The sequence below is a fragment of the Xyrauchen texanus genome, chromosome 29 (assembly GCF_025860055.1).
Source record: "Xyrauchen texanus isolate HMW12.3.18 chromosome 29, RBS_HiC_50CHRs, whole genome shotgun sequence".
Lineage (NCBI taxonomy): Eukaryota > Metazoa > Chordata > Actinopteri > Cypriniformes > Catostomidae > Xyrauchen > Xyrauchen texanus.
The window spans coordinates 7,299,764-7,313,509 of record NC_068304.1 but is presented as its reverse complement, the minus strand read 5'-3'; the positions used below and the strand labels follow the sequence as shown (position 1 = coordinate 7,313,509).

Genomic DNA, 13,746 nt, shown 5'->3' with positions numbered 1-13,746 from the left:
GAAACTTCCGCAGGGCCAGAAAAACAGCCAGCAGCTCTAGGCAGTTGATGTGCCAGCGCAGCGGGCCTTGGTTCCACCGGCCTGCGGCTGCGCGCCCGTTGCACACGGTGCCCCAACCCAATTTGGAGGCGTCGGTCGTGACCAGAACGTGTCGGGACACCTGCTGCAAGGGTACTCCAGCCCTTAGAAAGCAAAGGTCTGTCCAGGGTTTGAAGGTCTGGCGACAGGCAGAGGTAACTTTTACGTTGTGCATGCCGCGGCGCCATGCTCGTCTCGGGACTCGAGTCCGGAGCCAGTGCTGAAGTGGTCTCATATGCATCAACCCCAGCGACATATGAGACCACTCAGTGCCGCGGAGGATGCCATATGCCCCAGGAGCTGTTGGAAACGTTTTAGCGGGACCATGGCGCCTGGCTTGAAAGAAGCGAGGCATTTCAGCACTGACTGAGCACGCTCGTTGGAGAGGCGTGCTGTCATTGAGACTGAGTCTGACTCCAGACCGAGAAAAGAGATGCTCTGGACCGGGGAGAGCTTGCTCTTTTCCCAGTTGACCTGAAGCCCCAAACGGCTGAGGTGCCTGAGCTCCTGGTCTCCGTGTGTGCATAGTAACTCTCGAGAGTGAGCCAGTATGAGCCAGTCGTCGAGGTAATTGAGTATGCGTATGCCGGCTACTCGGAGCGGGGCAAGAGCTGCCTCTTGACTTTCGTGAAGACGCGAGGGGACAGAGACAGGCCTAAGGGGAGGACTTTGTACTGATACGCCTGGCCGTCGAACGCGAACCGTAGGAAGGGTCGATGTCAAATTGAGACGTGGAAGTACACGTCCTGCAGGTCTACCGCTGTGAACCAATCTAGATGCCGGACGCCAGATAGAATTTGTTTCTGGGTGAGCATTTTGAACGGGAGTTTGGACAAGGTCCGATTGAAAACTCGCAGGTCCAAGATCGGTCGTAAGCCGCCGCCTTTCTTGGGTACAACAAAGTAAGGGCTGTAGAAACCCTTCTTCGTTTCTGTTGGAGGGACAGGCTCTATCGCGTCCTTTAATAGAAGGGAGGCGATTTCTTCGTGCAGGGAATGGGCATGTTGGACGTGTACTGCGGAAAAATGTACGCCCACGAAGGGGGGCGGAGACCTGGCAAACTGAATTGCGTAACCGAGTCGAATGGTCCGGTGCAGCCAGCGTGACGGGTTGGGCAGTGAAAGCCACGGCTCTAAACTCCATGCTAGGGGCACCAAAGGGACGGGTTTTTTGGACGTACCCGGCGGGGCTTCGCAGCGGTGCGGAACAGGTAATGTGGCGTTGGGAGGCAACGTGGCGTCCCGAGGCTCTGGTGCTGAGAATAAACTCAAAGCACTTACCTTGCTCACGCGACCGGCAGGGGCGGGTTCGTGACTGAGGAGGAGGTCTGATGCTGGCGTCCTCTGGACTCGTCTGAACCGGCCGGCCGGGGAACAGTCGTGGGGCTGAAGGCGGGGACACCGCGTCCATGGAGCCGGGACTGTTGAGGCCTGAAAGCAGAGTGCCGTAAGAACTGCATTTGCGGGCCATATGCCCCAGAGACAAAGGAAATAGCTCTTTTATTGAGAATTTGGGTACCGCAGCCCCCGTTAAGGGGTGTGGCAAATGAAAAAACAAAGGATTCTCCTCCCGGCCCTCCACTGGGGGACAGAGCGGTCTTACCACCTCCGGAGCTAACTTGGACTCTGGGTGCGTTGTCTCAGGAGCGCCTGGGAGCCTTCCAGGTCCTCGAGGGGGTCCGTGAGACAGGGGGCGTGCGCTTCCCACGGTTTGCTCGACGCTGGGGCTGAGAGCTGGGCCCGGGTTGAGGCGGAGCAGGAGCTTGTCTTCTGGCCGCGGGAGGACGCCCTCGGCGAGCAGACGGGGCATGGGAATCATAAAAATATGATACAAATCTCATCAAAAGTCAACATATGATACAAGTGTGCTGAATATAATGATTTTAAACAGATATGCACCCAATCTCACACACAATAGGCCTACAACACATATCCAACATCTCATTAAAGATTTTGTTAACTTTTCACATACTGATAAGTATTGCTTTTCACATATGATAACATTGTATATTTTCTTAACTTCTCTGTTGTAAAATAATAATAAAAAAGAGAACACATTAACAATAGTAAACTAAATAGTAAACAGTAAACTAAATTGTAGTAAACCACACAGAATAGGCCTACCACCTCTTCATCCACATCACCAGTTTAATCAATGTGAGGGATGTGCCTGGATGTTCTTACATAATGCAGCGATGTTAGGCCGAATTGGGATAACTTAGATAATTTTCCACAAACAGTCTGTACCTATACTTGGTCTTAAGGCAGACCAAAGCTGAGAATCCAGTCTCACATAAATACGTTGTAGCAAATGGCATCAGCGTCTTAATCGCTCGGTTTGCCAGGTCTGGATACTCTGCCCGCAAACTAATCCAGAAATCTGTCAGTGTCTTCTGACCGAACTCGATTCTGACCGACCCGTTCGTGGATATTTCAATGAGGCTCTCTCTCTCGAGCATAGGAAGCTGGCATGTGTTGGGTGACGAAAAAGGATTACGAATCCATGTGTCGTGATCGTCTGTTTCGGGGAAGTATTTGCGTAATTGCGCTGACAAGTCACCAAGGTGTTTCCGTATGTCACATCTGACACTGTCGGCAAGCCGTAGTTCGTTTTCACACAGAAAATCCTGCAGTGATGGGAATGCGCCAGTGTCGTTGTCTTTGACACAGTCAGACCAGAAGTTCAGCTTTTTAATCGTGGCCTCTACCTTGTCTCGCACATTGAATATTGTCACAGAGCGACCTTGCAGCCCGAGATTGAGCTCATTTAGACGACCAAAGATATCTCCCAAATAGGCCAGTCTTGTGAGCCACTCATCGTCATGCAAACTATCTGACAAGCGAAAAGGATTGTCGATGAAAAACAGTTTCAGCTCGTCTTTCAGTTCAAAAAAGCGTGCTAAAACTTTCCCTCTGGATAACCATCGCACTTCAGTGTGGAGCAAAAGCGTCAAATGGTCACTGCCCATCTCACTGCATAAGGTGGAAAAAATGCGCGAGTTTAGGGGTCTTGATTTGACAAAATTAACCATCTTTACTGTGTCGTCCAACACCTGTGCCAGGCTGTCTGACATTCCTTTGGCGGCAAGCGCTTCCCTATGTATGCTACAGTGGACCCAAGTGGCATCTGGAGCCACTGCTTGTACATGGGTGACCACTCCGCTGTGCCTCCCCGTCATTGCTTTGGCACCATCTGTGCATATACCAACACATTTAGTCCAGGTTATTCCGTGTGATCGTATGAAACTGTCTATGAGTCCAAAAATGTCCTGCCCTGTTGTCCTCGTTGGTAACGGTTTGCAAAAGAGGATGTCCTCATGGATTGACCCTCCATATATGTACCTGATGTACACCAACAACTGAGCCAGGCCTGCTACATCTGTTGACTCATCTAGCTGTAATGCATATAAATCACTGGCATGTATACGACATAGTAACTGTCTCAAAACATCTGCTGACATATCACTGATCCGTCGGGACACGGTATTGTCTGATGAAGGCATTTTCTGGAAAGTATGTTTAGCCTTTTCCCCCAACATTTTCTCAGCCATGTCCATAGCAGCAGGGACAATCAGTTCCTCCACAATAGTATGAGGCTTGCCTGCCTTAGCCACTCTGTAACTGACCATGTAAGATGCTTCTACTCCTGCCTTATTTACAGCATCTGGCACGATCAGACATTACTTGGTGTTAGAAAGCAATCTCAATTGTCGCTCAAAAAACTCCCGTGGCTTATTTTTCAAATTGCCATGTTTCGTTTCTAAATGTCTTTGTAAGAGTGAAGGCTTCAACGAGTTATTAGACAGAACCTGCGCACATATGACACACTGTGGCTGAGGGAAATTCGCATTGCCTGTGTATGTGAAGCCCAGAGTTATATAATCTTCGTTATATCTTCTTATCTTTGAGTGTGCCTCCCTAAAATTGTCTTGTTGTCTCGAGGGAAGAGTCTGTGTCTCCCTGTCTCCATCACTGTCCATGTTAATGGTTTGGCTAGCATCAGGCCTCTCGTCAGAGTTAGGATTTGCTATGATAGTGTCTTGACCTGAAAAGCTTGTCCCGACAGCAGGTGACTCCTTTGAAGTTTCTGTTGTCGTTCTGGGTATGGCCTGAACCCGTTTCAGCCATTTATCCATCGATTGAAATTATTTTTTTGTCAAATAGATGTAACTGGGATGATTTCTGACAGGATTTTTTTTTTCATTTGCGCGCGACAGTATATATCTGTCGTCATAGCGAAGTATGACGCAGTGCTGTAATCAGCACTGCAGCAGGCTGCAAAGATCATTGCAAAGATCATCATAAAAGCTCTATTTTTACCCTCTCTGTCTCCACTCGAATATTTTGTTAATAGAAAAAGTGCGATCATGTCAGAACAGAACGCCAATGAAATGTTTACCCGGCAAAGCTTTAAAGCACGAGCAAATAATGAACTTTTGTGATTGCGAATAAGTGCAGTGTCATGTGAGTGTAACTCTACTGCTGCATTAACGTGAAGTGAACGTAGGCTACGTTGAGTTTTATAGTATTGGGACTGAGGACCCAGAACTGTAGCTGATGGAATGTGCGCTGTAGCACGATACTACCATATGTTAGTTTCCATTCTTATTGTGTTTCCACAACAATGTTAGTGAGTAAATCTACTGAAATTGCCACCATAACAGTGGAGTGTGATGTGTTAGATGTAGGGCTACCACATTTTTAAATTACTATTAGTAGAAGTTAATATAATAAAATACGTAGACCTACGCCAAAAAACTAGTTGAGGATAAATTCTTTAAAATAATTTTAAAGAATTTATCCTCAACTAGTTTTTCATAACGCAATTCCAGCATTATGGACGTGACATTTGCAGTCAAAACTTGAAATATAAATTTTCAGAAAATGCATTTAATACTGAAACGTCTGTTTATATATCCATACTCCCTTAATAAAGCTCCAGACATTAGAAAAATATCAGTCTACACATGCGTTTTATATTTAATATGAGGGAAATACACATGTGACGTGACACAAAAAAATCTTTAACTTTTAGGTGGCAAAATATGTTTTAGTAATTCTATGAACTACACTGCGCAAAACAAAAGTAATACTACCCACCGGATGAGGGTCGGCCTCCACAGAACTTAAAATATTATTTTTATTTAATTTTTCGTGTTCGCATTTATGAGGAAAAAAACAATGTTACGGACGTGACAGTTCTCCGTTACGGACATGACCGCTCTGAAAGTGACTTTAAAACTTTCACAGAGACCTCAAACAGAAAGCACAAAGCCTTTCTTTAAAGTGAATTTCGTTTTTTATTAATTGTATCTTAATTTTAATCAATGTTTCATCAACCAATTGCCTGGATTTAATAAATAAGAAGTAAATATAGTAGAAAATAGATCATCATGACACGGAGGCGCCGGCGCGCGAACTGGACTCTCGTCTAATAAATGAACCGAAACACAGCGTATAAGGTAGGCCTACATGCCTCACAGACCTGAGAAATATATAGAAAACTTGAAATGTCTACTTTTTAACAGAACAATTCAAAACGATATGTAATCCGTATGAAATGTGCATTTCTCTCTGGCGCGTTCACTACTGAAGATCGCGAGTCAACATCGCCAACTTCATCTTTGCAGCCGACACTGACAAACACTTGTTTATTAATAAACAATTAAAATGTCTCCTTGCTATATTTGACATATTCATAATCATTACTTTTGGCGGTTCTTTGTGGCAGCTTTTAGATACTTTATTGGCAGCGCCACCCTTGCATGTTACATGAACGCGTCACCACTGCATCAGCACCGAAAACATGATTTTTTTCAAATCTAAAATCAAAAATCGTGATACGAACCGAATTGTAGGTTTGGTCTATTGTTACAGCCCTAGTAAGATGAGAAAGCAGGAGTTTAGTCGTTTGGTTGTTAAAAAAACAATGGCTATCTGAACATCTTTGCCAAGCGCAAACCAGTACAGAAGAAATCAATAAATTATCGGGGAGGGTCATGCCTTTTTTCACAATCATTTTGGAGGGTTATAGAAAAAATTACTGCTGGCGAAGGGAGGGTCAAGTCTTTTTTGACTACAGATCTCAAAACTCCTCCGGTATCCCCTTAAATAAAAAACGAACAGTCCCTTAGATCTTTTTTCGCGTACCCCCTGTAATCAGTCCACGTACCCCTGGGGGTACGCGTACCCCAGTTTGACAACCGTGGCACTAGACCGTGTTACGTGAACTGCTGACACAGGTGCAAAGCAAGCTACTGCGTCCTAGAAGCAACTGTATTGGGCACACATAACCCTCCCCAACGACCCCAGAAAAAGGTGTCATATACAGACCTTAGGTTCCCAGCACCCCTAAAGGGGGAACAGGCAACATGACTATCATGGGAGCAAGCCAGCCAGCCACGGCCTTTTCTCTCTCTATGTTTCTCGTCATAGAGCATAAAGCGGCTGGGGCTATCTTAACGCTATGAAATACATTGGGGAAGGCAATCTTTTCCATTCCTATTCTTTAAGGGGGAAAAGACCCTGCGTAGACCACATCCTGCCCAGACTGGGGGGAGGTTACATGTGGCCAATACATCACATGGGTTGTCAAGCCACACGTGGAAGTGGCGCGGTGGCAGGTCCTACCTGGTGAGGGAGGAGCTCTACAAACACAGCAACCGGGGGTAGAGGGACTGCCCAAGGGAGATGCGGATCCACCAACAGGGGGACCGTACAGCAGAAAATACATAACAGGGTGTTGCCTGAAGAGGGAATTAGCCTGTGAAGCCCTACCCCAGTACAGAGCATTTGAGGCTCGTAGTGGGTCTGGTCACAAATTCCTCTGCTGAATTCGCAGGCCAGATGGCCAGATAGGAAGAACATCCAGGAAGCACGAACTTAGTGGCTAACCTGGGAGAGTGAGCGAACTGGATCACTTTGGTGAAGGGCGTTAAGTGCAAGCGGAACACCCAGTCGGCTGTTCCATATTACCGTGATCTACCGGCTCAGACCTGACAAAACATGGGACTAGACCGACTCAACCCTGGGATTGTCTGCTCACCATTTTAGACTGCACTGTGGCAGCAGTAGAGTCATTCAAGTTCCTGGGCACTACCATCTCACAGGACCTGTAGCGGGAGACACACATTGACTCCATTGTGAAAAAGGCCCAGCAGAGGTTGTACTTCCTTCGCCAGCTGAGAAAGTTCAACCTGCCACAGGTGCTGCTGATACAGTTCTACTCAGTAGTCATTGAGTCTGTCCTCTGCACTTTAATAACTGTCTGGTTTGGTTCAGCTATGAAATCGGACATCAGAAGAATACAAAGGACAGTTCGGACTGCAGAGTGGATTATTGGAGCAATAATTATGTGCAAATCACAGCTTAGTCTGTTTATTTTCTTCCAACATACCCTTCCTCTTCTGCCACATATTCCCTTGCATCTGTATATAACAGATTTGTACCTTTGTATATATATATATTGTCTTATTGTGTATTTCTATATATACTTGTATTTTCTATTCACATTTAATTTTGTATCTTTATCTCTGTCTTGTTGTTGTATTGTTTGTGCACTGTAAGTATCTGTCAAAAAGACAAATTCCTGTAATAAAGCTCATTCTGATTTACAAAATGAAAAACAAGAAAAACTAATAAAACTACAAAATGGTATTAATATGCTAAAAGAATAATATAAATTAAGAGGTAAATAAAATGCATAGTATGGAAAGATGTGAAAAGTGGGTGTAGCAATGGCAAAGTACGGGACGCATACATATTTATGATACGCAATCGCTCTCACTCGGGAGTGACATCACTCTGTTTACATTTAATATATAATTTACCGTCTATAAATGTAATTAATGTAAACAAATGATACATCTCTTCAAAGGTCTAAGGGTTCAACATTGATATATGATCTCTGTGTCACGATAGCAATGCTCCATAAACAGCAATTTAATTATTTGTGCAAGAGTACAAATGAAAACATGCAATATAAAAACGGGACTTCATACCTTTGATATGAAATCGCGATCACCAGATGAATCCAGCTCGCCACACTGGGGTCAATCATCCATGACAAGCATTCATTGATAAAACTCCAATAGAACTTTTTGTCCATAAAAGTGATAAATCTGGGAAATATTGATATATTCTCCATTGTTTACATGAGATCTCGCCTCAATTACCCTTTGTCATTTTTCTTAAACAAAACTGTGAAATCTGAGCAGCATTCATGTTGTAAAACTGTATATTATCTAATAAATTAGAGTCTCATAAACAAAATGAGCGTGTCTCTAAAGTCTATTTTTAAAAATGTGGTGTAGATTTATTCAGAATAGCCGAGCAGTGCAGTCAGATTTTGCGTCGTCTTGAAAGGCGGAGCCTTACTTTTACTCGCGAAGTTACTTTACTTTAAAAAAAAGCTTGCAGGAACCATATTTTTTGTTAGATCATCTTCAAATTTGAAACGTAACTTCTTTAGACTTTTGGCTTTGAGAACATTGTATTTCTGGGTTGTCTTAGCACTTTTATTATTGTTTTTTTTTTAGATTATAAAAACATGTTCAGCACAAAATATTTTCATTACTTCAAACTTCAGCTTCTCAAACTTTAAAAAATAACAACATATAATAATTAAAGCCCAAAGTGTCTTCTTTCAATAGATACTACAACTGTGTCCGTACTCCAAAGGGTCCAGTAAATACAACCATTTAAGTTCAGGTATGTCATTGTCATGGTTTGTGCTCAAAAGGGGGGGGGGGGGGGGGTGTATCAACAGGTTAAGCTTTCTTTAGGCATATAATTCATGCTTTACACAATTCGTCATAATTGTTAGCAATAGCTGGGCAATCTGTGATGTTGTCTTCTAGAGGAAGAGTTTTTCTGCCGTACTGGCCTCTGGGAATTAAGTCAAAGCAAAATGGACATTTTTTAAATACAACTCAATGTTGTTTTTAGGGGTATCAGGATTGAACACTTCAAAGTCACGTGAAATTCTCTATGCACATGCAAACCTTTGTTGTGGATAACAGTCAAAGATTGTTGTCTCTTTGCAAGAAATCTCTCAGAGTCAGAGGTTCCAGATATCAGGGGTATACGTTGCTACACTGTAAATAATTTATGTAATTGATGTAATTAAGTTAATGTTTACTGCATTATTTAAATCTCACATGTGTTACCTTGATGGTGTTTAGTGTTTGTGTGAGTGACATTGAGCACTGTCTCAATGCATTTATTGGTCATTACTCCTGGAAAAGACACTACTGATGAACTTCATGTCATCATGTGCCCTTCTGTAGTTATTACAGTGATTAACAAATACCTTATAAAGAAAACAACAGATTTTTACAGTTTCAGAAGGCATGTTTATGAACTTTTTTTACTGTAAATTTAACAGATTTTTTTTTGTTTTTTTTTAAAGTGCCAGCGTGTAAATTACAACCATTTTAAACTGTAAAATGTACAGGTTGTTATGTAAAGTGGTTTACATTTTAACTGTATTTTTTACAAAATTATTCTGGCAACCACAGCTGTCAGATTCTTTTGTAAAAACAACAGGATTTTTTTTACAGTGTAGTTCTGCATGATGTAAAACAAATCAATGATTACACTTTTTTTTAGTAGGTTAACATACCACATTAACAACATTAGTAAATTGCTTAATATATGAATATATCCCACGGTGCCAGAGGAACTCACAGACATTTCCGGTTGCCTGGAGTTCTTTCTGGTGGTTTTGGAGCAGACAGCGGGTTTTTAAACCACCAGAAGTGTCTCTTTTGCTCTTGCAGCTAAGCACTGATGTGCTTGTCGATCCTCTATTCATATTGTTTCCCTTGTTCTTTTTAAAGTCTTTCCCGTGTTTTTTCAGAACTCATGCATTTATATTTCAGGGTATAGTTAGGTTACTTGATCATACATGCATACACAAATTATTCTAACTCTACATAATTAGAACATAGAACATTAGAACTTAACATAGAACATTACAACTTAAAATTTTAAAAGAAATGATAAATGAACTTAAAAAATAAAAACTTATACAATAAATGAGTAATAACTTCAGGAAGGGGTATATGCCAAAATAACAAACATAACACACTCAATCTTCCTGCCTACCCTACCCGATCTACAATACTACCTAATCTTTGTTATAAAAGAAAATACAATGAATACACTTACTCCCTTGCTATCCATAAACAGGAGAAAACTTAAAACAAAGAGTAAATAAAAGAGGCTCCCCTTCCCTACCACTCTTACGTAGCTTTTGGGCGTTGCTAGAAATCATCCAGTTCATCCAATCCAGGACCAATGTAATGGGGCGCAGAGTGGCCACAGATATATTGACCATATGTCTAGCTGCAGCATTTGCCATCATTGATCTGAGAAAGGGTATAATACAACAAAACAGTAACACAACAATAGCAAAGGTTGAAGCTATCACTATTCCCACTTTAATAATCAATGCTATCCATGATCCTAATAAGTTATCAAACCAGGTTCCGAATTGCTGGTCTCTCCCAGTGTTTGCAGTTATTTAATTTCTCAAATTTTTCAACTTCTTCATAGCTGTTGTTAAAGGAGCCATTAGGCGCTGTATTATTTGGAATGAAGGTACAACAATCAGCTCCGAACATTACACAGACACCACACTTTTCCGCCAAAAGCAGGTTCAGTGCTTGTCTATCCTGCCATGTCATTTTGCTCGTTGAAGCTAACTGGTCACCACAGGCTTGAGTGAAGTTTAAGATGCCATTTATTTGATAAATGTAAAACAGAAAGTAATGTCTCTCTCTTTGCCTTCATGTCCTGCCGGAGATAGGAGGCAGGGGCGAGGAGTCTACCCCCGTGCGGGAAAGGGCCCAACTGGTGGTGGTGGGGTGGTGGAGGTTGCCGTGTTAGTACACTGAAACTGCAGTGTGATAGATTGTGAGCAGACTTATAAAGCAATGGCTTACATGCGATTGGCTAGGAAGTACCCAGCTCATGATGTACAGCTGCTAGTCTTCCCGCTAGAACTACGCTGTGCTTCCATTTAATGAATCTCTGCTGATTATAATAAATGTAGTTAATCCATTCGGATTGGGTGTTATCCACACAAATATAGATTCCAAACCTGACTTCACTTCTATCTATAAACTGTTGTGGTATTCCTCTTGGTTGACCAATTGCATCTATTATTATATTTGGTCAGGCTGATATGCTCTTTTCACGCAATCTTCATTTAATTTTTTTTACAGATATTCTGGATACAGCCTGATTTTCAGGATCTTCTGGATCCCATGTTAACATAGTTATTTCTTGCACTAGTCATACTCTGGTGCATATTCCTTTCAAATTTTTTGGCAAAGTAGATCGTAAACATTTTTCCCCCACAAATCCAGAAATAGTCTGCTATTACTATTGTTTGATCTTCATATAGCCTTAGCAGAGGAGGAGACAATTTTTGGTCATTGCATAGTGATAAGCATTCTTCATCAGATTTGAACATATAATTTGGGGAAAACACTTCTCTGCTTGTATATTTCTTCATCCACATGCCAAATTATTGCACAATTACCTCGAAATTTTCCCACATTAATAACTCCAATAGATTTGTTAAAACACTCATATTCAAACTTGAGGTATATATGTCATATCTTAAGGGAGTTTCTTTTTCACTCTGATTTATTCTTATGCCTAAACGCTTACAGTCAGTTCCCCACTGTTCTTCATTATAGTACTTTTGATAGTAGGGGTTTCCTAGACATGCCAGACATTTGGCTGGACAAAAGGTTGCTTTCCTTTCGGTGCAATACCGAGTGAAATTTTGTGAATAATGTTGGGCACGTTGTTCATAATTATATCAACTGGGTACTACTGTCAGCTTCTGCAGAGGTGATGGAGAACATAACAGGCTATTAGACATTCCTGATTGTTTGACCGTATAATCTGCCCATTTGAACCAATCATTATGATATGCATTTTCTAATAGTCTTTCCTCATTCAGTGAGGGGTTAATTTCAAACTCTGAATCTTCATCAGATGTCTCTAATGATGCTTTTGTAGGCTGATACTCTGTACCAACATTACAATCCTGATAGTCTATATAATGATATGCCAGGCTAAGAGATCTCTCTATTTCAGTATTCTGATAGTTTTCATACTCATGTATGGGGCCAAGAGATCGCCTTTTACTTGTTTTAATTACTTGAGTACCTTGTGCCGGGTCAATGCCATTCTGGAGACTCCATAAGGGCTGAGAAGTCAATTGTGGGAAATCTTCCTGGCCCTGGTGAGAAGTTGATATAAGAATATCTGTGCTGCCTTGGGTCTGGGGATTGGTCTCTGGATAGCCGTGGATCTTCTGGAGTTTGTTCTCTGGAAAGCTCTGAGTCAGGGGTAGCTACTGCATCAGGTGCATCAATCTCATTATCACTATCAGAACTTCTCTCACCCTCCCGTTCTGGCTCCTCAACCTGTAGCACATTTTCTTCATCTCCTGTTTCATTATCTTCAGGTGTCCTAGGCTGAGGTGTAACAGTATTACTACTTTCTCCTTCCTGCTCTTCACTTTCATCCCCTTGCCCTTCCTTGTCTCGGTCAGGGGCTTCAGTTTCTCTTTCAACCTCTGGGGAAGTCATGTTTGAATCTCCCTGTTCTTCTTCTGTTTCTCTTTCTGCCTCAGGGGACATCACACTTAGGTCTTCCCCTTCTTCTGATTCAGGTGCTTTGGCATATGTGCCCTAGTGCAGTGATTCAAATGGTACCACATTGTACTACCTTTTACCTGCACTGCTGTAGGGGTTGCCCTTACTACCTCATAGGGACCTGACCTCCTAGGATCATTGCACCTCCTTCTGAACACTCTCAGGTACACTAGATCTCCAGAAACTACTGGGCATGGTGCTTCTTGTCTGGGTCCCCTGTTCTGTTCCTGTGAATAGATTTTTTTTAAGTATAGCAGTCAATTGTCTCATGTAGGCTTTCAGTTCCATCTCTAGCTGTTCTAGAGGTGGGCCTTCATAAGGACCCCTTGGATATGGTACCGGCATGGGTCTTCCTGTTAACATCTCGTGTGTTGTCAGATTGTTGATTCTGTTCGACTGCATACAGTATTTCATTAATGAAAGAGGTAGGACATCAACCCAATTGAGTTTAGTCTCCGTACAAATCTTAAGGATCTTGGCTTTAAGGGTTCCATTTACCCGTTACACCATCCCCTGCAATTATGTATGGTAAACACATCCGAGTCTTTGCTTTATCCTTGTTGTTTCACTGTTTTAACTGTTTTTTGAATAAATGCTGAGCCATTGTCTGAGCTAATTTGAGATGGAATGCCAAATCTTGAAATGACTTCTCGGGTCAGGAATTTGATCACAGTTTGAGCTCCCTGATCTGATGACGGCACTACTTCTACCCATCTACTGAACCTGTCAATTATCACTAACATGTATCTTTAGCCTCAGATTGGTTTTAACATGTCTACATAATCCATTACCAGATGGCCCTTCTGGAACTGATATGTGACCAATTGGTGTGGATGTGCCCTTCCTGAAATTATGTTTAGCATGTTTATTTTTCGACTCACCTTCGCAAATCCATGTGCATCAGATATTAAAATATTAAGAAGTGCTGTTGGCGTGATCATGTGTCCCTCATGGGACAATCATATTACATTTACATCTCTACTCGCACCTCT

At 42.3% G+C, this 13,746-nt stretch overlaps 1 protein-coding gene across 1 annotated transcript; it reads right to left on the bottom strand.

Annotated features, from left to right (window-relative positions):
- Positions 1-2,275: 2,275 nt before the first annotated feature.
- On the bottom strand, positions 2,276-3,706 carry LOC127622796 (zinc finger BED domain-containing protein 5-like). Its single transcript, XM_052096885.1, has one exon. It carries the CDS (start codon positions 3,704-3,706, stop codon positions 2,276-2,278), a length of 1,431 nt encoding a protein of 476 aa, XP_051952845.1.
- Between the last annotated feature and the right edge of the window lie 10,040 nt (positions 3,707-13,746).

Excerpts from the sequence above, each read along its gene's own strand:
- LOC127622796 (XM_052096885.1), bottom strand. The coding sequence starts at position 3,706 with ATGGTCAGTTACAGAGTGGCTAAGGCAGGCAAGCCTCATACTATTGTG.